The sequence below is a fragment of the Pogona vitticeps genome, chromosome 3 (genome assembly GCF_051106095.1).
Source record: "Pogona vitticeps strain Pit_001003342236 chromosome 3, PviZW2.1, whole genome shotgun sequence".
NCBI classification, from domain to species: Eukaryota; Metazoa; Chordata; class Lepidosauria; order Squamata; family Agamidae; genus Pogona; species Pogona vitticeps.
The window spans coordinates 25,571,373-25,598,340 of NC_135785.1; the positions used below are offsets into that span (position 1 = coordinate 25,571,373).

The window sequence follows — 26,968 nt, forward strand, 5'->3', positions numbered from 1 at the left end:
CTAATGTGACCCCCCCCCCCCCGCCCCTGGCCAATCTCCACACGCCCAGGGGAAAAAAAGTAAACAGCTCAAGAGTAAAACTGGCAGTTAAGCAGAATAAAACCATGCTTCAGAGAGAATACATCAACGACACTTATAGAACACAAAATGTGCACACAGATGGTGCCAAAGACATTCAAAACCTGCTTATAGTGTCATTTGTGAAACAGCTTTGAAGTATAAATGCATCCTCAAATTTAACAGCTCTTTAAAATACATAATTTTAATTACATTGTCACGTTATACAAGGCGCCAGTTCTTGGTGAATGAAAGAATGGCAGCGTAGTAATAGACTGAGACAACGTGTGAGGAAGAGTTAAACACAAAAACTGAGTCCTCAGAGAAATCATTTTCCTTATTTTTGTTCAATATCAAACCCTTTTCTCTAGAAGCCAAGGCTGTCAGAAATCATGAGCTTTCACAGGCTTCTGAATTGTGTTTGAAAGACTGAACAACTTGTTCTCTATTAAGGGAGAAGGCCCGTGGCTGCAACCCTACACTGTCTCACAAGGGAGTAAATCCAATTGAAAACAGGTCTGGTTTCATAGTAAACATGCATTATATTTCACTATTGAACACACCAGGCACAGGAAGACAGTTCCTCCTGATTCCTCCCACTTTCTGTTGTGTCATATACAATAACCAGGGGGAGGGGGCTGTATCTGAGCTCCCTGCCATCTCCAAGAAAGCTTGCATGGGCCGCATGACTACCATTCATACTTGCTGAAAAACAGCCCTGATAATTGCCTTGTGCTTAACTAATGAGAAAAGCAGCCAGCTTCTGGGATTTTCTCTTGCGTGGTATCAGTTTGTGAATGATAGTGAGCAGAAGAGGGTATCCTGTAGAAACATATATTGACTGCTGCTATTGGTGTTGTCAGTATTCAGGCTGCCCTTTACTACGTAAAGCTTGACATCCATTTTCCTGTTGGCAACACGGACACCATATTGTGCAGCATTCCAAATCATGGATACAGAAGCACAATATTCCACATTCATAAACCAGAGCATTTTTTTTAAAAAATAATTCAATTAATAAACAAATACACATATACAGCTTGTCCACATGGCATGCCTTTCCAGACTAGAGAAACAACAGAAATGTGAACATTTTGATTTTTGCAGGGCTACTATGGATTTTCATATTGCATATGGATCAGGAATTTTCTGAACACTTAAACATTACTAAAGAACTGCCAGATATCATAAACCAATATTGGTATGCAACTATACGAGATACAACGGTATCTAACTGGGGTAGACAACAACTGAGGACCAATGAATTTTATTTATTACGGTTGGGTGACCAGTTCATAAAACATATTTACGGCTAAAATATACAAAATGCAGTTTATAAATATACAACCAATTCATAAAACATATTATGTGGCTAAAATATACAAAATGCAGTTTAAAAATATACATACAACCAGTTCATAAAACATATTATGTGGTTAAAATATACAATATACAATTAAAAAAGTGTACAGCCAGTTCATAAAACATATTATATATTTAAAATATACAAAATGTAATTTTAAAAAGTGTATAACAGATAATTAATTGTTTACTGGTTGTAAAATATGAGAAGAATCAAATACAGGATTTTTATAGATGTCATTTGAACCATTGGATCATCTAGGGCAAACTGGTTTGGACAGGGTCTTTGGGTTATAGGGAATCCTTCCTACACATTTGCAAATATGTGTAAACATTTCCTCCCTTCGGTTAAAACCACAACATTTCTCTACGCTCGAAAATAAGCCACCATCATGCTAAAAACCAGTCAACCTGTGAACATGGGAGACTATAAGGGAGCGCTGTGCCATTGCTGCTACACAAAATTTTGCTGCAGAGTGTATAATAAGGGAGAAAGAAGTAGCTTGATGTAAAATTCATCAGGTCTCCCTGAATATCTGAGAATGATTGGGCTCAGGAAGTTGGTGCGTAGATCTCTATAGAAAAGACAGTACAGTAAGACATGACCTACAGTTTCCACTTGGCCATTGTTACATGGACACAGGCAACCTGAGATAGGTATATGTTGAAATCTTCCCTCCATGAGCTTAGAGGGCAAAACATTAAGTCTCGCTAATGTGAAGGCTCTTCTGGTCTTTGCTGAATGGCTGAGGGGATATGGTGACCCCCTTTGGTGTGAAAAAATCTTATTAATGCTGCTGCACTTTTATGAGCATTCAGTGCTGCATGCTTTATGTGGGGGGCCCAGGAACCCGAGGCATGAAAGATTATGCCCAAGTATTTGTAGCTGGAAGCCTGCTCTGTGGGATGACCATTGATAGACATTGATTGATAACTTTGGTCTTCTGGTAATTACTAACTGCTCTTGATTACAGTGGGAAGAAAGCCCCTTCAAGAGTCTTCTCAGTCCCAAACATGTTAATGAGAGTAGAACCGCATTGTGTGCATAAAGCAGCATTGATACATGATGTAAGGGCAGCTTGGGGGGATGAAATTCAGCCTTAGATAAACCTTCAACTATATTATTAATATAGACTTTAAACAAGGTGGGAGCCAGTACACAGCTCTGTTTCAACTAGGTTCCATGGGGCTGCTGCTGATCTATCCTGATTACTGCCAAATTTCATGTCACATTGTCAAAATTCAACAGCAGTGAGAAAAAAAATACTGTAATTTCCTTTTAAAACAATTGTCAGAATACTGCTGGCATAAGTTTTGTGCAGTTTGCTGTGGCTAGCTGGTGAGTTGGCCAGGTGCACACTGGCCAAGAGTCTGGTCACATGCCTGCCCTTGAAACTAAAATATGTTCTGCACTTCACCAATTAGCAGCAGCAAATTACATAAAATGTACACAAACACAAACATAAAATGTACACAAATGTTCCAGCCAAAGCCTGCAAATAGGATGCATCTTGCTTTCAAGCTGAATTGCTTTTCTGTAGGGTTTTCTAGTGAGGGGAGGGCTCTTCCATGAAATATGTGTTTGGGAGCATTTGTGGCTTTCAGAGACCTGAGAATCCCCCCACACTGACCATTTGTGCCTCTGCGTGCACACCTGCGCCCACTTGAGTGCTCCCCCACCCCTTCACACATGTGCACGAGTGCCCCGAACGCTGCCCTTTGCGCATGCGCCTGAGCATGCACCTGTCCGAACATCCTACTCCTTTATGCATGCGCATGAGCGCCCGCACCCCTTCACACATGCATACGAATACAGGGGGGTGCCTCGCCTTCCTCAGCTGATCCATGGGGCTAAAAAGGTTTGGGACTGCTGCAATAGAACACAGGGGGACTGCAGCATCTGTGGGAATAAGTTTCAAGTCTCCTGCAGATGCTGGAAACTGAGGGTACAGGAATGCTAGGTAATGGTTCTGTCTAGTGGGCAGTCCAGGTAATACATCTTGGAAATGCATATTTCTGGGTTTTTTTATTTAATATTTTCAGGTAGTGGATAAGTGAAACTGCAGGTTCTGATTTCATGGATGCAGCACTCCTACTGTATATTGCTTTACAAATGTCTCTTGGTTGATCCAGCCTCCCTTTTCTAAATCTAAGTTACATCATTGTGCTTCTAAATAGTACATAGCTAAAAGGGAGTTGGTTCACACTCTGAATGGAAATAAATTGTTTCAAAGTCCTCACAAAACTAATGAACATCCAATTCATAATATTAATTATGATATTCTTATTGTCATTGCCAATAGATCTGAAAGTGCCCATATTTAATATGCATCTTGTGTGATGTAGCTTTTTCCCAGCTGGATATAGGGCAACCAAATTGATAGAAGTGAAACTCACCAGACTCATTCCCAACAACTTATAGTTGGAGAAATGACATGACAGTTGACTTGTAACTTAAGAGTATGTTCCACTGAACCAAGTAGTCTATTTGTAACTTACTCCTGAAGCTGAGGCTCCAGTACTTTGGCCATCTCATGAGAAGACTCCCTGGAAAAGAGCCTGATGTTGGGAAAATGTGAAGGAAAGAGGAGAAGGGGATGCCAGAGGACGAGATGGTTGGACAGTGTCACCGAAGCTACCAATGTGAGTTTGACCCAATGCCAGGAGGCAGTGGAAAACAGGAGGGCCTGGCGTACTCTGGTCCATGGGGTCATGAAGAATCGGACACGACTTAACGATTAAACAACAACTGTAAGCAACAGATTCAATGCTCATGTTTTCTTTCTTTCTGTAACAGAACACCACATCACCACTTTTGTATTAATACGTTTGATGTTTTAAAGAAATATGGATTACTTAAATGCAATGACATTTGACACAATAAAAATTAGAGAAAAATCAGTCTGTTGAGCACTGAGCATTTTAAAATCAGAATAATGACTATTTACATTTTTCTTAATGCTAAACCTAGCCTCTCATTCTGATGTCTAATAAAGAACATTAACCAGAATAGATTCACAGCAGATTCTAGTCTATGCCAGTGTGGAATTCAGAATCTTTTTTCCCCTTCTTTTTACAGTATAAAACAATAACCAGAAGTCTGATCCTGAATAAGGGAGCTTCTTAAGAGAATTTGGAGGATTCGAATTTGCGACTCACGAGTGACAGTTCTGCGTTCTACCCCCCCTGCTAGAGAAACGCAGCAAGGCAAAGCCTTCAACAAGCCCCGCCCTCTCATAAGCGATACAGAGACACGTCAGCGGAGACCTGAGGACCCGGAAGCTTTATGGGCTACCGCGAAGGGGGCTTCTTCCGGTGAAGGCCTTATTCTTTCTTTTTTTAAAAAAATCGCGTGTCTTCGGAATTAATTTTGACTATAACCATTAGAGTTCATGCTCATTTCCGGCGGGGGAAAGTTATCAGCATATAAACAGAAAAAAAAAAGAGAGAGAGAAACGAAAAATTACAATGAATAATATGTGGCACCGGAAGTACATGCAAAGGAAGCTCGGGTGGCCGACGGAAGTCCCGCCTTCCAGGGCTCGGCTGCGTGTACGGAAGCCGCGCGGGGGTTGAACGTGGTCCGTCTTGGTGTCCGGGCAGTACAGGAGGCGGTGATGGCTCCCAAAGGCGGCAGTGGCGGTGCTCGGCAGCAGTCGGAGGAAGAGCTGCTCCTGCAAGACTTCAGCCGGAACCTCTCGGCCAAGTCGTCGGCGCTCTTTTTCGGCAACGCCTTCATCGTCTCGGCGATCCCTATCTGTGGGTGCACGAAGGCGGGCAGGGAAGGGACGGGACGGGACGGAGGGAAGGAGGAAGGAAGGGCTCAGGGCTGGCGGTCGCCACGTAATCCCCTTGGCTTTCCCCGAAAGGAACGCCACTTTGAGCCGCCTTGTCCCAAGCCAGACCCGGCGGTTCCTCTTGCCCCGGATGGGCAGCCCCTGGAAACCTATTCAGAGGGATTCAACCTCAGTCAGGTCATGACCAAGGGTGAAATCCTGCATGGATTCCCGCGGTTCCCCTCTTGTGTCGACAGTGCGACTGTTGCCTCGTAGACTCAGATACATTCTTCAGGAGGTTTAATCTACACAGGGGAATAAGACATCTGTGAGGTAACCCCACGCTCTTGAACCTGAATTCCCATCAAAACGTGCCAGCACAGCCAGTGACACGCCTGGTAGTCCTACTATTCCTTTACTAAAACAAACCAATGTCACTCTGCTCATTTTCTGTATCCTTTTGCAGCAGTTTTCCAGGGCGCTTCTGGCAGGTCTCTGTAGTAGCCCTACTTAGGAGTTCTCTCCTGGTTACACTGCAGTGTAAGAACTAAGCAGGCCTAACTCTGGTAGCTTCAAAAATCAGATAAGTTTGAGCGTGTTCAGGATCATAATCGTGGTTCCAATTCAGTACCTGCTACAGTTCAACTTGTGGAGAGGTGGTGATGCAGGGTGGGTTTCACCTGCTGAACGTTTGTTTGCATGCTCAGTACACAAATTCTAGTAGGAAGATCTTGGCATCCTAAGGCTGGGTAGTAAAAAGTTGCATCTTTCCCTCTGCCTGGCTTATATTTGGTCTCTTAAGCTCAAAATTGCTACTCTTTTTGTGATTCTTATTCTTGTGCCTTTAGTCTGCTTATCTTGTTGGCCTGGGCTTTGAAGATTAATCAAATTGGCATCCATTGGGAAAAAGATAAGAAAGAAGAAAGGGCATTGCTTTGTGCTTAGAAATGTAGCAGTGCAGATGAAAATAGGCCTGTGCTGATTTGGTTTTTTGGACTAAAACTGTGGATGCCTCTGCTTGGGAATCTGTTGCCTTTGGGACCTACCATCAAATTGCCTCTGATTTGTGACCTATGAATGAATGATCTCCACAATGTCCTGTCATTGACAGTCCTGTTCAGCTCTTGCAGACTCAGACCTGTTGCTTCCTTTATGGAGTCAATCCACCTCGTATTTGGTCTCCCTCTTTTCCTGCTGCTTTGAATGAATTAGGTGATTTGAAACCTCACAAATGTTTCGCTTCCCCGCAACTATTTGGATTAATTAGCCTTTGCTAATTGTTTGGAAATTGGAGAAATTAGCCTTTTCTTTGAGTTGCAGAATGTTTGTAAGGGCAAATAACATATGCGTAGAGTGGCATGGGTTGGAGCACCCTGTCTAAAGGCAGGTCGTATTGCATGTATAATCTTCCATGTGATTCTGTTTAGAGTGTCTATAGTAGTCTGTTGCAGCAAAAACAAAAGGATGTTGTTATGTCTTCCAAATTTCTTATGGCATAAATCAGGGATGAAGAATGAGTGGTCTTCCAGCTGTTGCTGAACTGCTATGCTCATTCTCTCTTGCTTTGTATACACTGGCTAAGTCTCATATAGGAGCTACAGCCCAAAAATAATTGGAGGCTCATGTTACACAGCATGGTGTAAGTTTTCAAAGACAACAGCCTACATGGGCTAGGTAAAAAAATTGTCTGATTATCTTACTAATTTTATTTGTTTTCAGTTTTACCTATATTTTGTATATGTCCATAATTTTAAATTGTTCAGTGTTCTGCTATGAACAAAGAAATAAATAAGTTATATCTTAGTAATACAGTGGTGCCTCGCATAGCGACGATAATCGGTGCAGCAAAAATTGCTGCAAAGCGATTTTGTCGCTATGTGATATTAAAAAGCCCAGAGGAATGCATTGAAACCCCTTCAATGCGTTCCTATGGACTTCAGACTCACCTTTAAGAGAAAATCCTCCATACGGTGGCCATTTTCACTGCCCGGTAAGCGAGGAATCCGTCCCAGAAAACAGCGGGCGGCCATTTTTTTTACCCGGTGGCCATTTTGGAACCGCCGATCAGCTGTTAAAAATAATCGCTTTGCGATGGTCGGTAAGTGAAACAGGGTACTGATCATAGCAAAGCGATTTTTCCCCATTTAAAACATCGCAATGTGATCGCAAAAGCGATCGCAAAAAGTTTGTCGGTATGCGATTTCATAGTTAAACGGGGCGCCCATTAAGCGAGGCACCACTGTATTGCTAGTTTTTAAGATGCCACAAATTCTTTGTTGTTTCCATTATCAGTGTTTTCTCAAAGTACAGTACAGAATTTATTTACATTGCAGGAACCTGTTTGCCTATTTAGCACTGTCTACATGTACTACATGGCGGCAGCTCTCCAGAGTCTTGGGCAGAGGTCTTTCTCAGCTTTGCTAACAGAGATACTTTACTTAGAGTTGGCAGAGACAAAGAGTTTAGTATGCAGAATATTCCTAAGTCATTGGGCATTCCTTATTTGTAGAAGTGAAATTAATTTAGGCTCAATGTACAGGAAAACCTTCTCCTCTAGTAAGTATAAAGTGTTTGCGGGAAAGCAGAAACTGTATAATGTGGCAGTATCTTGCCAGTGTTTCTCATGTCCATGCAAATATTTAGATGAGAAATAGGGAACCTAGAACAAACTAGTCTATGTTTGAAGTCTTCTGCTATCTCTATATAGATTTTATAAATGGGCTCATCCACACGTTCACAAGATAATGGTTCTGGTCTTTCACTACCACAATTCTTGGTCACTGGCTGTGCTAGCAAGTTTTGATGGGAATTGGTTTTCAAGAGCATTACATCACAGATTTCTTGCCCCTGCTGTAGATTAAATGTCCTAAATACTTTAGAACAGTGGTTCTTAACCTTTCTTACTCGGATGCTTTTGAACTGCAACTCCCAGAAACCCCAGTCAGGTCAGCTGGTGGTGAAGGCTTCTGGGAGTTGCAGTCCAAAACTCCTGAGTAACCCAAGGTTAAGAACCAGTCCTTTAGAATATGGTAAATAAAGTATTGCAAAGCAGGCACTTCTCTTTTTCAGTGATGATGATTGATAGTTACAGAAAAAGTGAACAGTATTTTACAAAAAAAGGGTACTTTGGTTCAATGAGAAGTCAAGTTTTCTAATTACTGATTTCATGTTTGGAATTGGATTACTAATTTCATGGTTGGCTAAATGTTGCAACATGGTGGCTTGATCCAGAAAAACCCAAAATGGAACAGGCATTGGGGTTGTGCAACTTATACAAGTGTCTCTCTTTAAGTATACAGTGGGGTCTCGACTTACGAACTTAATCCGTATTGGAAGGCAGTTCTCAGGTCGAAAAGTTCATAAGTCGAATCTTCATTTCCCATAGGAATGCATTGAAAACCATTTAATCCGTATCTGCTCTTTTCGTCCATAGAAACTAATGGGCAGCTGCTATTCCGCCTTCTGCCACTAGAGGGGGATATTTTTTCTTTTTTCCTTTTAACCTAAGATGACTTAGCTTTTAAAAAAAGGAAAAAAAGAGTTTGTAACTCGAATCTAAGTTCGCAAGTCCATATATTCCTATGAGAGTGGTTCGTAAGTCGAAACGTTCGTATGTCGAGCCGTTCGTAAGTCGAGACCCCACTGTACAAAGAACAAAAAAGGTTACTAACTGATACTGATAAGGAGACACTAGGTGGCACTGTTATGCCTTTTTGGGGCTTTCATGTGTTGGTGTTAGTGAGCTTTTTAAAAATGATTTCACAATTTGTGTGTAAAAAAGCATAGTGTGTGAACTAAACCATCCATGAAACATGTAGCGTCAGCATGGCTCCTTTGATCGTACCGGGGTTCTCTTCAACCATTGTGGCTAAAAATGACATTACGTTGTGAATGTATAGATGAGCCCATTTACAAAGTCTATATAAAGACACCAGTAAACTTCAAACATACAGACTAGTATACAGAGGAACAGATTTCTAGTTTTTGTTGCTGTGAACACATTATGTTAATTGCTGAGACTTGATCATCATTCAGTCCTAAAAGTTACTCCATTTAAAGTCCCCCTTTCTTTTGATGTTTTGGAAAGAATGTGATGGAAAAGAATAAATATGCATATAGTTTAGGACCTGTGATTCTCATGTAGATCTACAGATTTGCTGATCTTTCTTGTTTCAAATAAATGGGGAAGTTTTAACTTGGCATGTCAAGTCCTTTAACAAATGTAGCTGTCAGTGTGTTGAAAGTGTGATGTTTTTCCTCCTATGCAATATATGAGGGAAGTTAAAAATTCTTAGCTATCTTTGAAACCTTTTTCCTTAGGGCTGTACTGGCGGATATGGCACATGGATCTTGTTCAGTCTGCAGTCCTCTACAGTGTGATGACCCTTGTCAGTACATATCTGGTTGCTTTTGCCTACAAGAATGTAAAGTTTGTTCTTAAACACAAGTAAGGATTTAGATAATTTTTCATATCCTTCTATAGGCTAAAAATATGTTACATAAAATATATTCTAAAGTAAAACTTCTTGCTGATATCTCTTACCCTGTTTGATCCTTGCTGTTAAAAATGTCATTGGATCACCTTGGGTTATTTTGAACCTTGGTCTTTTAAAACAGAACAGTTCCAGAATTACATCAATTGAAATGTTTTCTTGTTGTGTTAAAATGTTTTAATGCGAGGCTAGAACATTTTAAGGGTGTTTTGTTTGTTTTTAGAAAACAACCTTTGCATTTCCTCTGACTCCAGTAAGTCTTTACATTCTCTAACCAGTTGGATGCTCCTAATGGCTGTCGTTTATCATTTGGGATTTGTGCCTCCCTGTGAAGCCATGAACTCTTTGACAGGAACAAGATGCAGTTTGGCTCTCTGGTTTTATTTGCCTCCACAATATTAACGGTGTGGCTTTCACAGAACACTGCCCTCCACGTCTGCTGGCATAGCATAGGGTGTCTGGTAACCATTATTTGTTGTAGTGGGAAGGCTGCTTATGAATCTGATGGTAACTTTTGCATTCATTTTCTTCATATAACTCCGGTTTTCAAATTACTTTTCTTCTTAGAGTAGCCCAGAAGAGGGAGGATGCTGTTTCCAAAGAAGTGACTCGGAAACTTTCTGAAGCAGACAACAGGAAGATGTCACGGAAGGAGAAGGATGAGAGGTGATGTTCTCAGTGCAAAATTAACTGTACAGTCTGTTCTTGCAGGTTATCTTAATGCCACTCCCTCAAGGGGAATTTATTTGTAGATGGTTTTTGGTCCTTTATTGGTTCCTGTCTTCCAGTGCTTAATTGACTTGAGATTAGGAATGTCCAGCTTACTTGCTCTGCTGATCAGTATTTAAAACATCACAGAAATGTTTAATAGGAAATTGGTATTTGTTTCGTTTTTGAGTGAGAACAAGAGCATTATTTGTAATTCTCTGTCATTTTACATAATTGGGTGTTTTAAAATGCTTTTAAACATTGTTGTGGAAAAAATGTTTTGCAGTGATGGTGAACTGAATGCTCACAATTGTGCATTGGTTTTGAGACTAATGTTCTCAAAAATATATTTCTCTTAAGCTCAAATGAGGAGACTTTGCAGTGGTGCCTCGCAAGACAGGCACTCTGTTTAATGACGAATCCGCATTACGACGAAGTTTTTGAACGACATTTTGAATGGGGGAATTTCGCTGTGCAATGATCGGTTCCCTGTTTCGGGAACCAATTTTCGCTTCCTGACGATCAAAACAGCTGATTGTTGGGTTTTCAAAATGGCCGCCGGGTGCTCAAAATGGCTCCCGACTGTGTTTAGGAGCCATTTTTCACTGCACAGGCACCCGAAAATGGCCACCCCTATAGAGGATCTTCGCTGGTTGGCTAGTTCTTAGCTGATTGGAACGCATTAACCAGGTTTTAATGCGTTTCAATGGCTTTTTAATTTTCACTTTATGACGTTTTCATTCTACAGTGATTTTGCTGGAATGAATTAACGTCGTAATGCGAGGCACCACTGTATCTTGCTTTATTGAGACTGTTACAGGCCCTTTTTAAAAAAAGAAAAAACCTGTCGACTTGACAGTTAGAGACAAAATCTACCTCATAGGTTTCATTCAGAAACTAGATCAGCTGTAGGCCAGCTTTCAAGACCGAACTGTGGACGGTTTAGTCTTTGAGGCAGGCATTAAGCAATTCGGTGTCTTGGAAGCATGTGTACAGCTTTTAACCTGCATTTTAATAGTATGCTTGTGTGCTCCATTTAACAGCTTTCTATCGAGGGCTGGATTGTATTGAAAATACAGTACATGCAGTTTACTTTTTATGGGGGGGGGATGAGGTTTGTTTGTTTTCTTGTTTTACTGTACATTTTGAGAAAAGCTTGCTTTGTTAACAGAGATGTGTGCCTCTAGGGCCAGTGATTCCCAGCCTTCTGTCCCCAGATGTTCTTGAACTGAAACTCCTTCACTACTAGCTGTGCTGGCCAGGATTTCTGGGAGTTGAAGTCGAAGAACATCTGGGGATCCAAAGTTACGAAACAACTGCTCTATACCAAACTTACTATTGACCTGGAAATATCTAAAACATAACTTTTGCATCTACAGAATTTTGTGGAAGAAAAATGAAGTGGCGGATTATGAAGCAACCACATTCTCTATCTTTTACAACAATACCCTCTTCCTCGTCTTGGTCATTATTGCCTCCTTCTTTATGCTGAAGAATTTCAACCCCACTGTGTATCCTTTTTGGCTTAAAAATTTACATCGCTCTGGATAGAGAGCCCTTGAAATATCTTTATTCTCAATGGGGGTAGAATCAAAAAGGCAGTAAGGTACAATGCTGGAGCAACTAGACTAAACAGTTCAAAAGCATCAAGAGGAACAGTGAAACACAAAGCCCAACACAGATGTCTGTCCTCCAGTGATAGACATGAGAATTGTGGTAAAATGTTGGTTATCTGAAGCTTTAATTGCAGTGGGAGTTCTTAGGGCATTTGGGCTTTCTTTGTCAAATAAGGCACCTTTGAATAGTTTCATGATCCTCCCCCATTCCTGTTGCTTTGGGGCATGTAGTTTTCTAGAAGGAAATTTGTCTTCCACCTTGAGCAGCAGTTGACCAACTGAGAAAGTCTGTGCTGAGTCAGGATTGGCCAAATTCTGGGACATTCTCAATAATAATCCTATATCTACTGCAACAGGCCAGGGTTTGTTTGTTTGTTTTATTGAGAGGGCAGACCTTCTGTGCAAAGCAGCTGCCTTTACAAAAGCAGTGGGCAAAATATGATCTTAGGTGTCTGAATGCTTTTAACAAAAAGTTTAGTTAGTTCTGTGGTCACTTGTCTGTAAGCTTGTATGTACGTCTAGCCTCCAGAATGAGGTGGTGCTTCTCAGAATCTGATTTCTGTCATTGACCATAATAAATCTCAACTGTTTGTTCAGTATGTGGCACAGTTAGCGAATTATGACAATCATAGCTGTCTTTTTAGCTTCTTTTCGATCTTTGTCCTTGACATACACCCTTTACAGAAACTACATCCTGTCCATCAGTGCTTCGTCTGGATTGATTGCTTTGCTGTCGACAGGCTCCAAGTAGATGGAATTGTTTGGGAGGATGAGTTGTCAACAGTGGTGCACAGCTGTATGAAGAAGGAGGGGGTTTTTTACAGCTGGAAAACATGAGTTTTTTTTTTCTTTTTTACAAATAGAAAGCAGGCTGGAAATAGCAATTCAGATTCTATCTTAACTCCACAAGGACAAGCACACCGGGTGTTCTAATGTAGACCCAATTATATATTTCTTTAAAATACATCACAGTGAAACTTCTGCAGCATGTTGCATTCAAGGAACATCAACTGAAAGACACACAAACTGTGTCTCGCGTTCTGTATGGGAAAGCTCATCCATATATATTTGCCGACTTTTCCCTCTCAATGAAACAAATCTTGTTGGTGGCGAGAAGTGACCACGTTTCATAGTGTTTTCTAACCATGTTTCAATAAAATCTTTAAAAATTGTGTTAAGCTTCCTTTTCTATTTCATATGCTCTTGATCTATTTTGGATGCCTGTAGTGCAGTTCTGTACATGTTGACTTGAAGTGTAAACAACACCATGTTTATTGACACTTGTTGCTGAGAGGGTTGCTGTACAGTTGCCTAGATAAGCAGAACCTAATTCTGTTGCTGTTGCGACCTGCTTCTGTTCATACATTTTATACATAGTTTGGATTGCAACCTTCATCCTTGTTTGAGTAATTTCATTTTGCTGGTAAAGTGTGTCTTGGATACTGCTTTCTTCATTGTTTTTTTTAAACTGTTGTGTCTGAAAGTGACAGTTTCTCTCATCTTGCCAAGTCATCAGTTCAGAACACTTTCCAATAATGACACATATTACTGACAAAAGGAATTACTTAAAGGTAGAACAGTTTCTTCTATTTAACTCCGTGTTTTTCTTTCTTATGGATTTTTTGTGATCTTAAGACTGTTGGGTAAATGCACTGAGGCAAGACTAGTTACTTGGGTTTATTCAACAAATTAATCTCCCCCTTCCGTGATTACAAGCTTGCTATAGTTTGAAGAACAAAAGTAAAGGTATGGCAGTGAGTAAAACTAGAAAAAAAAGTTGTTTGTCAGCCACAGTGGAAGAGAAGCATACCAGTGACCACTGGTATTGTTATTTTGCGAATATTTAGATTATTTAGATTAGAACACAGTTGCACATGGGTAGATGAATAAGTGATTTCTACAAGTGAAGTAAAGTATGACATATATATGCTCCTAATGGAAGAGCAGTATAGCTGCCCAATTCAGCAATGTTTTCAGAAAGAATTTACCCCATTTGTAGACTAATACAAGATTATCATATTCAGACTTTAGGCCATGTGACATTGCATACTGAGGTGCACATGTGGTTATGTGAACATGATATTGAAAGAAGATGTCATTAACAGCTAGTGAAGTGAATAAAACCTCAAGGGATAGAGTTTAGCAACTAATTTTTAAAATTTGGAATGCCGCATACTTTGGATTGGAAGAAAAACAAATCTGTTAAAAACAAATCTGAAAGACATCAGACTGCTTTTTCCACTTTTTGTTTACTTCAAGTAAAAGCACTGTGAAATACCTGCTGCTGAATATCTCATACTAGCCCCAAACTAGTTGTACAGGTGTTCCACAAATGGCATGACATTTGGAGGCAAATTGCCCCAAGTTAAGAAATCACTGAGTCAAACAGACATTTATTACTTGCATACTGACTTTTTTGACTCAGAATGTGACAATGTCCAGAGTGATTTCTTATCTTGTGGCGATTTGCTTCCAAATGTCACACCATTTACACGGTTAGCCAAGAAGATTCTGGCCAATGTGTACCCTTAAAATCTTCTGTATCCCAGTGCTCTTAAGGATGAATTAATACCTTTTTCTTTTGTAAAAATTTTCTCTCCTTCATGTGATTGTTTGCACTGAGATGTTGATCTTGAGAGTAATAAATCAAAAAGAGGGAGTGTAGTTTTAATCAGGATAATATAAAGTCTCCTTGCTTGAATTAATTGATCATAGTTTAGGTGCACAAATTGCCTTTATTATGTCCAAGCAGAAATAGAAAGCAGATTCTAGTATACAGCTGTTGAATTAATTTACACAGACCATTGATATGATGAAATACATCAAGAAAGGGAAAAAAGTAGGTCAGTTATTTAACATTCCAGTGTCTTCTATAGTTAAACTCTAATTCTGGGATTATCAGGTGAAAGTGACAAGGGATATACAGGCAGGAGGGTTTGTGATACAGCAGTTTCAGTTGCACATGTTGAGCCCTGTATGAGAAAGTACCTCCATGCTTATTTCTGTAAGGAAATGTTGTATGTCAAGAACACTAACTATTCCTCTGTTCATTTCAGTGGCTGGACAAATCTTTGGTAAAGACTGCATATTGATAGCAATTACTTCCATTAAAGTGAACAGAGGAAGCTGTTTCAGGCAGGAAAAAAGACTTGTGCTGTACTTCCTCCTCCTGAGTGGAGTAGGCCCCGCTCTCCCAAAATGATCTAGAAGCCTTTGAACATACAAAGTACAGCTGTATGTCCTTAACCAGCAAGGACAATCAATGGATGAAAGTGTGTTCCAGAGTACAGTCCTTGTGCCTAGATCCAGTTACCCATCTGCAAAAAGAGGATGTGCCGATCACTTATTTGGAACTGATACCTGTGCCAGCCCGTTCCCCTGCACCTGGCTGTTAATCTGAAATTACTGCTGATCATGTACCGCAGCACAAAAGCAATGATTCTGCTATTGTACTGGGCATCCAGCAAGCAATAGCACTTGAGTACTGGATCTGAGCCTTAGGCTGCAATTCCATGCACAGCTCTTTCTGCAATTCCTATTGAATGAAGTGTCTAAAAATCTGTATGATTATGTTTGTACTTCAGCATTCTGGCGGCGGAAGATGGGTGGGATGAAATCTTTTTAAAAAAAAAATAATTCCACAGTGAAGAGACGTTTCCCAGTCAAAGGCATGGTAAGCCTAAGGACAATCCCATCCCTATTGCATATAGTCCTTTTTAAGAAGCATCGTTTTCAGGTTGGCAGAGTAGATTTCCATAGTAAGTAATGAAAAATTAATCCCTCTCCCCTCCCCGCCTGTAACAAATGCAAAATGAAGATCTCTTGTTTCACAGAGGTCCACCCCCAAATATTAAAAATAACATTCTACAGTGATGGTCACTGTAGCCCAGGGCAGCAAAATAATAAAGCAATCAGTAGTGAGGGTGGGGGCGTAGTTTGTAGTTTGGAGAATGTACTGTTACTGGGTTAATATAGCGGGATCAGTGTCACAACTATGCAAAACTAGATAATAACATTTAAAAGTCACCTATAAGGATTATGCTGCTGCAGGATTATCAGCTGCGTACTCCAGATGTTTTGGGATGACCATTTCTAGCCATCCTGTTCATTGGCCATGCTGGTGGGGTTGATAGGAGTCAACATCTAAAACATCTGGAGGACAGCAGGTTCAGAAAGGCTAAAACGCAGCCAAGCAATGGCACAAAGAGAGCCTGCAGTTTGGTGAGAAGAAAGAAAAACCTTTAACCTACCCTGGTTTCAGTCAGAGGTAGAACAAAGGGAAGCTTCAGACTACCTGTTATGGAGTAGGCAATCCGCTGGTCTCCAGATGCTGGGCTGCACATCCCATAGCCCAACTAGCTAGCCACCATAGGAAGTGGCAAAGAATGATGTGAGCTGAAGTCAAAAAGCAACCTTGGGAGGGATCACGCATTGCTGACCACTACTTTATCATACACATCATTTATGCTTACAACCCTATACATACACAGAGTCTCTGCTGTTTTCATTCTATCCGGCTCGGCTTTCTACGCAGCTACAAGATGATATTATGCAACCTTGCGGAAGAGGCAAGGCTCACCACCATCTGTAACCACTACCTCTAGCTTCCTTGTTCTGCCTAAGCTTAGGGGCAGTTTTCACAATAGCATGTCTGTGTACAGGGTGGGTGTGTAACTTCTAGCAGTGATGTAGTGTAGTGAGCTATCTTTGTACTGTGAAGTATTAGGGGAGGGGGCCTGATGTCTTAAGTGGGCATTTAAGACTCATTGGCTTTACAAAAGATGTACTATTGGAGACAAATATTGTTAGAATTTGTTTCTTCTCCCATGGACCACTGCTGTTTCCTATAGTTCTGGAGACTGTGTAGGAGTGGACTATAGGAGAGTATTTTGAGTAAGACCTCCCCTTCACTATTTATCGCTACACCCCTTGTCCTGTATATGCAGAAGTGTGCAGCTTTTGGCATACTGCAGCAGGCACTGGCTTTCAGAATCCTAACAGAAGGCTTCCTTACGCATCCCTGACGTGAACATCTAAACTTTATCCTCCCCCTACAGTGTTAAAGATTTTGTCCTGCAAATTACTGTTATTTTAGTTTTAATATTTAGAGAGAGAGAGAGAGAGAGAGAGAGCATTCCTCCTATTAGGCAGAGCTTGCTTGGAAAAAAAATGCCATTTTGGGAATACAGTCCCCAGCATCCCTCAGCCAGCAAGGACACTCATCATGTCTGATGAATTCTGAGAGCTGTAATCTATGAAGCAGCTGAAATGTGAGGTGAGAGCAGAGATCCCTGTTGTTATGATCATCATAAACAAAGTTTACAGGTAGGAGGGCCTGGGCAAAAAAAGTCTTTCCTGACATTTCACGAAGACAAACTGATTTTGAAACTCCACACCGGCATATTGTATCACCAGATGGAGGTCAGCACAAAGCGGAGGAAATGAAACCCTTTCACGCCATGTGAACATCTGGTCTTCAAAAATTATTGTACAACTCTGCACATTATATACATTTATTATACATAGTTTATAGTCTGGATAATCAAAGTTGCCATAGCTATGTCTATAAGCTGCCAAAGGAAAAGCATGTTTCGATAAAAGAGAGCCTTTGATTGTGGCATTTTGATTTCCATTTTCTGTAGCAGGAGCAATGTTTATTTTGATTTCCCTAGCTAAGATCTCATGACTCTTTCAGCCCAGCTTTAAACATCCTGACCCAAAGGTGGCTCTCTTTGTTTTCATAATGCTTAGCATTATGAATGCAATGTGATCATAGCCTTTGTCCTTAAGAAAGAGACACTGTAGATAAAAGGTGTGGTCCAATCAAAGTTAAGCACTTTAAAATCCTGTTACTTCAATGGGAGTGTAAAGCACATTAATAAAATAGCCCCAAAAGCTCCAGGAGCAGGTTAGATAAGCTTAATTAAAAACCAAGAGCATTCCTTCCCATAGACTAACCAACAATGGATGTTCTGTGCCTATTTATCTGAGAGTAAGCCCCACTAGATAGGCATCCTTCAGTCTCGAGGGACTATGGCAACATACTCTGAATTGAGGACTTGGAACAGCATCTAGTGTGGCTGAGAAGGCCAATTTGAGAGTGACAATCCCTTCCACACTGAAGACAAATACAATCTGTCCCCTGTCCAGCTCCCTGGTTTTGCTGGTTTTGGGACTGCCTCTTTGCCTCGGCCTTAGACTGAGGCCCCACTATATAGGTTTGCGTATGTGTAGAAACCTGCAGGCCTGTTCTGTAAATGCTGTTTAACAGTACATTCCTGAACATGTTTCCTCAGAAGTAAGTAGTAGTATGTTCAAGAAGATTTACTCCCAGGTAAATGTGTTGCAGTGCTTCAGTGCTTACCTTTGGCTGCATCATACCCTCTCTTGTTTGTGGAAATGTGCATCTGCCAAGGACAATTTATCTCAAATCCTGAAATGACTGGTGGACATAAACTGCTGTAAGTTCTTAAGAAATGTTTCTGTCTTCAAATGGACAGCCCTTTTTCTGTCAGTGCCGAAACTAGACTAGTACTGTAGAACTCATCTCAGCCTTAAAAAAGCAAATGAAAAGCAAACCTGAATTAATTTATCCTTGATAAATCTTTACACTTGAAACATTTTGTAATATATCTTTAAGCAAAACCTTTATCTGGCTTTTTGTTTGTTGCAAAAATATATCTGTACACCCTTCTTTTAATTTCCAGGTACTTAAAGATTAGAAATCTTGCATTGTTTCTTTACATGTTTATTTGTTACTGCATAAACAGGAAAGGTAATAGGAAAAATAACCATCAGTGGGGCACAACCAGGTGAGATGTTCTCCTGTCTGACTCCAGGGGACCTTCGGATCAGTGTCTCATGTAATGCCTTCACAAATAGTACTAGTAGCAGGGAGTGAGTCCCAGTGCAGTTCACCCACACATATTAAAACCTGCCCCACAAGGGTAGGGAATCCACCAAAGTAGCTTTTTTTTGCATTGCAGAGGTATGAGGGGGAGGGCAAGTGGGGTGGGTGGGGATCCTGACATGACTACTAGCATAACCCAGACAGGATTCGCCCTCCCTGGGCTAGCCCCATCACCCGGAGTCAGAATTGAACCAGAAGTTTTGAGACTATGCACTACAAAGAGGAAGGACAATCTCAGCTGTTCAGAGAGATCCACTGTGCTCTTGGATGTTGGCGAAGCACACCACCTTGAAGAATCTAGTAGACAAGAGAGACTGCTGAATAATTGTAATTATAACTGGGTAGGATTGACTCAGTACTGCACAAGGTACAGAGTGCTATTTTAGCCATGCAGTCCAGTTTAATCATGCAAAGCATTAGGATCTGTAGTCTTTCTTGCTGTAAGGTTTGTTCCCCAAAATATTATCAATTTCGTTCACAATGTGGGATGTCATCTTCGGAAGAACCTGTGGATGTAAAGAGCACACATTTGCTTTATTCCAGGTTATTCGTTCACTGATTTTTATATTTTGAAAGAAGATATTAAAATGCTCCAAAGAGCCCAAGGTAAGATGGACTCTGTACAATGTAATTTATAAAATTTATATCAGCTTGAATAAATCTCTAGACCTACCCTGCCCCTGTCTGCTAAACATAGAGGAGAATGTCATACTTGCCTGTATGGCTCCAAGATTCTCTATTAGTTGCTCTGGATTGGAAGAGCCAAGGAGAACAGAACTGACACCTTCATTGCGTAGACACCATGCTGGGAACACATAAAGCATATGACACTCAGGAGCGTTGCTCAATATAAATGGAAGTCCTTTGAGTGAATGTTGGTGGGCTCCACACATAACTTGCTTCTGCTTGCTCCTACACTGTTGCAGCCTCCATTCATTAGGATCCCCGAATCCTCTGCACAGCAATATCAGACGGCTGGTGGGACTGCTGTGGGGAGGAGAGGAAGGAACATCCCCTTCCCCGGTTAAGTTTAAATCTGGATATAACCCCAAGTGTGTGTACTGGACCATCCTAAATGATAATTTATTAAGTAGCTCAAGATGGGGATAATTAGAAGATGCAGCTAATTCAGTTTCTGTCCCAGAGCTTGGAATGTTTGTATTTTCTTTTCCCAGCAACAAGGGTCTAAGAAAATTATACTATGATCATAACATAATGAGGTATAACTTCCTTCCTTTTGTAAATGTTTAATTCTGTTAACATAATTAAATGGTGGAGGAAGAACAGTATTTGGTTGGTTTACTACATTTATATTTTGCCTTGTTCCCTTGCCAAACTCAAATATGTTTAAAAGTTCAATTCAAATGTTGACTTCAGAAATAAGTATTTTGAAAATTGTAACTACGGTGGTTTCTAACTGCTTCTTAGGGTCTTTGAACTATTACTGCTGTTCATATTTAGGTCTTCAGTGAAAGCTGTGCTCCACAGCCCAACACTGGTTTAGCAACGGAGGCCACCACTGTGGCGGCACATAATGCTCACTGTGCATTAACTTGGAATGTTGTAGAGGCCATAGCATAATGGCAGAACATACATTTTGCATGCAGAAGGTCCCAGGTTCAATCCCTGCCATCTCCAGGTAGGGCAAGGAAAAATCCCTCCTTGACACTCCAAGGAGCTTCTGCTAGTTAATATTGACAATATGGGCTAGATAGATCAATGGTCTCAGCATAAGGTCATTTCCTTCCTGTCTGGATGGTTCCTTCCTTTCCAAAGTTCAGATGTCAAGCGAAGTGTTTTTCTCTCCTGGACCTCTTGTTCCCCTGGGATTTTTCCATTTATTGCTTCTCTTTTTGAATTTTGCTGAATTGAATTTTATCTGTAATTCTGATGTATATATGTTGCAATCTGTTTTTGCATTTTAATTACATCTTTTAAACCCTGATAAATTATTAGCTGTCTTATAGGTCTACATGCCTGAATGGAAAAGGAAGATAAACACATTTTAGTATTATTTTTTAAAATGCACTTAAATTTATTAGAATGCAGGACTGGTGAAAGGAAAAATTGAACGGCGTTCTGCATAGATACAATTTGTGGCTTGCTTTAGTCACAAAAATAATTGGTGTCATTAAGAACTGTTCTTCAGTTCTCCCCTGATTACAGATTATGAGATGTCTCTTCCATTATTGGTTTGCAAAACTGCAGAAAAGGCTCTCCAGATTGGAAGTTCGGGGAACTGGTTGTGGCACAGGCTGGCCTCTTCGGAAACAACTCTGTATACCTTTGTATACTTATTGTACGCAATAAAGGTGGGGTAAAAATATTTTAAATCAAAGGAATAAATAATTTCTAAACAAAACATGTTTTTAATTGAAATGCATTAGTGCGTTATTATTATTTTTGGTCAGGGATAGAAGAAGCTGAGTCTCAAAGGCTACTTGAACTTCATAGGATCATTCATCTCCTATCTCAGTGGTTCTTAACCTTTGTTACTCGGATGTTTTTGAACTGCAACTCCCAGAAACCCCAGCCAGCACAGTTGGTGGTGAAGGCTTCTGGGAGTTGCAGTCCAAAACTCCTGAGTAACCCAAGGTTAAGAACCAGTGTCCTATCTCATCACACGTATGAAAGGCAAACTGTGCCTTTCACAAGGCAAGAAAAAGGCAGAGAAGTAAAAAAAAAAAAAAAAGACAAATAGCCTCTCTTGAATTTCCATGCTGGGTGAGCAGCATTGTAGCTGCTGGACTTAACCAGGACTGCACAGCTGTTGAGAGGGAGCCATCTGACAAGAAGAGACAAGCAAGAATATTAACAGCCCTGCTACTCATGATTATTTTATCACAATTGCCAGTCTGGCTTTGCTGCTATCATCTATAAAAATGGGGTTCTTTTTGCTGAAATGTGAGGAATTCAGTAGTTGCATCTTGGATGCAGCCTAGCAGTTGAATAACTTTGTATTATCACTTTGTGCAAAATGGCCTCTCCACTGCACCAGCAGAGTGTGATTTCAACAGTTACCATTGCATTTTGGTTGCTTTTTAATTTGTTTTATATTTAGATTAATCTGTCGCATAATCTGATGGCACTTCTTTCACTACTACAAAATTTTCCATTCTGGGAATTATACTTGACATACAGAAACCGAAATGTGGCTCACTTGAGAGAAGGGCATAAGCTGAAAGGCTTTGTGGCCTAGCTAAGCCTAGTTCCGCCTAGCTTCACATTCAGAAAAGAGGTTTCTGGCTAGCTTGCCTAAAATTCTATGTTTGGGGAGGATACAAATTAGAGATGCAATCCTAGCTAGTCAAACAAACCTATCCATTTTGAAGGAAATCAACCCTGAGTGCTCACTGGAAGGACAGATCCTGAAGCTGAGGCTCCAATACTTTGGCCATCTCATGAAAAGAGAAGACTCCCTGGAAAGGAGCCTGATGTTGGGAAAGTGTGAAGACAAGAGGAGAAGGGGACAACACAGGATGAGATGGTTGGACAGTGTCACCGAAGCTACCGACATGAATTTGACCCAACTCCAAGAGGCAGTAGAAGACAGCAGGGCCTGGCGTGCTCTGATCCATGGGGTCACGAAGAGTCGGACACGACTGAACGACTAAACAAAGTTTTGACTCAGATCTACTGAGCCTCCTCTGAGATTAAGCATCTTGCCTGGGGCCCAGAAATGTTAAATGTTTAAGGAATAGTTGTGGGTGTGAAAGCCAGTGTAGCTAGTGGATAGAGTGTTGGATTAGAACTCAGTATATCTAAGTTTCCTGGTTGGCTAGGGAAAATCACTGGTGGGGTGGTAGATGGCAATGGTAAAACTCTCTTTGAACTTTTCATACACCTTGAAAATCCCGTTAGGGTTTCTTTAAGTCAGAAGTGACTTGAGGTCACAGAACAGAAACAATTGTGGGTGCACATTTATTGCTGACTCCAGTGGACATCCTTACAAAATTATTCATCCCCTGCAAGCATGTGGGAGAGTGTTTTGACCAGTTTTGGGGGGAAAGGGAGAGGTAGTGCTGTACTAAAATCCAATTTCCAATTTCCTTAAGGTTTTCCTCCTCAATGAAGGAGGAATAATTAGCAAGCAGTTAAAAGTGGCACTTCCTCAAGTACATCATAGTTTTTATAACTGTGTCACCTTCATATGTTGCATCCAGCCATGCTTTGTTTTGTGATTGGCCTTCAGAATGTAAACACAAGCTTACTTTGCAAGTCTGATTGCTGAAGGCCCATACTTCTGACAAATTCCCATTGCTGGAGGGCAAATACATTAATTGCAGGGAATATCATAACATCTAGTTTGATCTATATTCACAGGACATTCTAGAATGTCTTTTGGTGGTGTTTTTGACTTTATCTTATTGCTATACGGTAGATGAGAATGCTAATTTGTTTCTTTTCTTTTCACGTGATCACTCTGCAGCCTCCCTGTCTGCTCATACTTCCTAATTTGTTACCTTGGTGATGTTTGTCAACAGCTATGTGCACATTACTTAATGTTAAATCACAATCCCCATGAAGCAGAAAGCTGCTCTAGAGCGAGCTGTCACTTTGGATGTACCTTTTGCAGTGCATTATACTCCTCCAGGGGAGTGTGCTGCTAACTTTGGCTTCGTTCAAGAACTTAAATGGAAAATAAAATGCTTAACAATATTAGTGAATGCTTCAGTGGGTCAGTTGAATGTTGCGTTCATCTTGCAAGGGTCACATAAGAACAAAACAAAAACAGCTGAGAATGCAGATGGACCCGGAGCCAGTATGATGGGCTTCTGATTTAAAGACCTGTATACAAGCTCCATGTAAGAATCATTAATCAATACCCTGTTAGTATTGACAGATAGTCCTGGTCCATACATTATTGTTACCAAATTTCAGATAGGCAGTAAAAACTACACTGTTTCACTAACCCTTTCATGGATTTTAATCCTGTTCTTTAGCTTGTTTGAAGTGTCTACTTCCGCTACTATCTGGTTGTTATGATGTCTTGATCATAAGATCATAATAAATGTTGTATTATGACTTCAGATGGTTTTAGCAGGCCAATGGGAAGAAAGAAATCTATAAATACTTTAAATAATGAATAAACTATGTTCCCCTTATGTGTCTAGAGAGCAATCACTGGCAAAACGCCTTCTTCCAGTAAGCTCTGCCCAACCCACTCAATTATCCCAGGCCAAGCAGTTCAAATCTCTGGTCCTGAGGGCTCAAAAGAGAAGACCAGGAACTGGGGCTTCTCTGCATTTGTGCCTCACCTATGGAATAAACCCCCGTCCAATATTCACCTAGCCCTCCACTGGGGATCTTTAAGAAACTGCTTAAAACATGGTTATTCAGACAAGCCTTTCCAGATATTGCACCAGCAGAGCGCAGCCCTTAAACTCCACCATCTTACTTGTTAAAATTTACTTGTTATGTTTTAATTTTAGATTAATTGTTTTTGTTGCTTTTTAATTTAATTGACTGATACGTTTATTTGATTTTTTATATTGTGGCTATGTTTTGTGGCTATTATTTATTCTGTTATTGTGGTTTATTTTGTTGTGAACTGTCCAGAGTGGCGTTACTAGCCAGATGGACAGTGTATAAACTGAATAAAAAAAGTAAATGAATCCTTGGAAAAATCATCCCAAACTTGGGACCTCTATCTGTCTGACACAAGTTATTATCACTTAATCAAGTTATTTTTCATGTTGCAACTAAGCATGAGGAACAGACTGTCTGGGCTAGGAGAAAGGGCCTCTGCAATGACCTTTCTTTAGAGAAGAGGAGGTCAAGTGTGGCTGTTCAGGTCTTATCAGACTCCAGCTTCCATTAATGCCTTACTGTTGTTTTTGCTGGCTAGGGAAGGAGGTTATGCTTAAAGGCCTCAGCTACCCATCTCTGCTCACTTTTTTAAGTGTTTCTAACTTTCCCGCTAGCATTTTAGATTCTTTCTTTGGTCATCAGTTCAATTATTTCATGCTATACTTCAATTTGTTTTAATTAGAGTTGCAATATTTAATTAATTAACCAGTAAGATTACGTGATTAGTTTTCTTCTCAAGTAAAGAGGACTTCCCAACCCCCAATTAACTAGTCAGTAGTTTTTTTTAAAAAAAAATGGAACTGGATCCACACTAAGCCATTATTTCAGCACAACGTGCTCTAAACTTCACGAATTAGAAGAATTCAGAAATAGTCATACTTATAGGAGAACCTGTTACAATCAATTGAATTTAAGTTCTTCCAGACTAACTTTAGTCACATTGGATAAAATCTAGCAACATCATTTACAAAGCTGACATTATCAGATGCAGTAGTTTTTCGGAAATTAAAAAAATTCTGATTCCACACCACAAGGTCCTGAGGATCATGTAGAGTGCCCTTCATTGTAGGGAACTGTGGTGGGGTCCTACAAATATGAGTAGTCTTTAATTTCCAAAAAATCATTGCAGCTGGAATGATTGTACTGGTGACAGAGATGATGACACCATCAGCCTTATGCCATGGTATTTACAGTAACAGGATTTCAGTGAGTTTACTGCCAGTACATTTAATCCTGGATCCTGCTCTCTTTAAAAAAAAATAATTTAAGTACAGTACTGTACTTGTAAAAACTGCAGATGGCAAGAGCTCTCCAAAAACTGGGCAACAGGTCCTTTTCTGAGTTAACCCCTTCCAATCCATGGAAGGCAGGCCGTATTGTTTCGATCTTTATGCAGATAAATACAAGTCAAATTGATCTCAATCAGCGGCTGAAACTCAAATGATTAACCTTTCTAAAAACAAAACAAAAACCAAATTCTATTTAAATAGCTGTTTCCTGTATGCCATCATCTCAAGTCTTGGGAAAACAGCATAGAAATGTTATAAATAAGTAAATTCATAAATAAATAGTAGTTATCTGAGCACATCAGGACCAATTCTTAGAAAAAGGTACTGATGTTTCCTAGAACCTTTATACACATTATAATCAATGGTCTCTCCTCCACATGACAATAGCCAAGTGAACCACTACCAAGACAAAGAACTGAAAAGTAAACAATGAAGAAAGAGAGCAACATCTAGGATTTCTCACCAACTGCTAGCTGAGGTAGTGTGCATCCCAGGCGTTCAGCAATCGGGAACAGATCTTTCAGTTTGCTTTGCTGTTTCCTCCCTTCCTCACTCACAATTTTCTCCTTTAGCCACTGATAGCACTGGCAAATCAAAACACAATTAGCACTTTTCAAACCACAATCCCAGCAGTGTAAGTGGCAAAAAAAAAAAAAATGCAAGAGCTCATCCTGACAGTTCTCTTAGCGACCCCCCAAAATGCAGGTTCCTGGATCAGTCCAATATCAACAAATAAGGGGCAGGGCTTTTACAAAACTAATGACTCTTGATCTCCTACTCAGGTCCAACACATTCTCAACCACACTGTTTTATACCAGAGATTACTCACATATACTGTTCCTGGGGAAATCCATTTCTCTCCCCGCTACTGTAGGATTGCAGGCCAGCTCAGAAAGAACAGAGAAACCTAGAAGGGATGCCCTAGTCTTTGCTTCTCAAAAGTCCCAGAGTTCAACCTTCAGTGCCCTGATTTCACTGACCGTATCGCAGCATCTGTACCATTTAAATAATATTCTAACCACTCTTGACCTCATGCTGGATCACTACCATCTTAGAGCCTTATTAAATTCACACTCATTTCTAGATACTGGCAACCTGATGTATGAGCTGAGGCCACTGTGTGGCATTTCCTTGACAGGGTCGGCAGGGCTGGCTAGTGTTCATGCAAGGAATTATATTAACCAGCATTTTCGGAGGAATGGAAACCGACCACAGGGATGCCAATATTCATGGTGTGTGAGAGATAACAGAGGTATGATGTTTCTAGCCAGAATGTAGTGATTCATAGCACTATAGTGACTCCTTGACTGAAGAAAGAATCTCATTGATTTCGCAAAGACTAGGATCTGGACAAACAAGAAACTTCTGAAGGAAAATAACTTTGGATCAGTAAAGTAGGAGGTACGGAGAGGGAGCAAGTCCGATGGTTAACGTTTAGTATGGACAC

General features: G+C 40.4%; 2 protein-coding genes across 3 annotated transcripts in view; one reads left to right on the forward strand and one right to left on the reverse strand.

Annotated features, from left to right (window-relative positions):
• Positions 1-4,949: 4,949 nt before the first annotated feature.
• Positions 4,950-13,184, forward strand: SSR3 (signal sequence receptor subunit 3). The gene is made up of 5 exons (XM_020781949.3): positions 4,950-5,178; positions 9,516-9,642; positions 10,256-10,354; positions 11,776-11,907; positions 12,697-13,184. The coding sequence occupies exons 1-5, from the start codon at positions 5,037-5,039 to the stop codon at positions 12,761-12,763; spliced, it is 567 nt and encodes a 188-aa protein (XP_020637608.1). The 5' UTR covers positions 4,950-5,036; the 3' UTR covers positions 12,764-13,184.
• Positions 13,185-18,744: 5,560 nt separating this feature from the next.
• The window catches only part of KCNAB1 (potassium voltage-gated channel subfamily A regulatory beta subunit 1), a 231,741-nt gene continuing 223,517 nt past the window's right edge, over positions 18,745-26,968 (reverse strand). For both annotated transcript variants that reach the window (XM_072996106.2, XM_072996107.2), the window contains exons 13-15: positions 25,985-26,105; positions 19,639-19,727; positions 18,745-19,428 (exon numbers count right to left, since the gene is read on the reverse strand). In XM_072996106.2, coding sequence (XP_072852207.2) covers positions 19,339-19,428; positions 19,639-19,727; positions 25,985-26,105 — 300 coding nt within the window. In that variant the 3' untranslated portion in view covers positions 18,745-19,338. The remainder of the gene's footprint in view (positions 19,429-19,638; positions 19,728-25,984; positions 26,106-26,968) is intronic.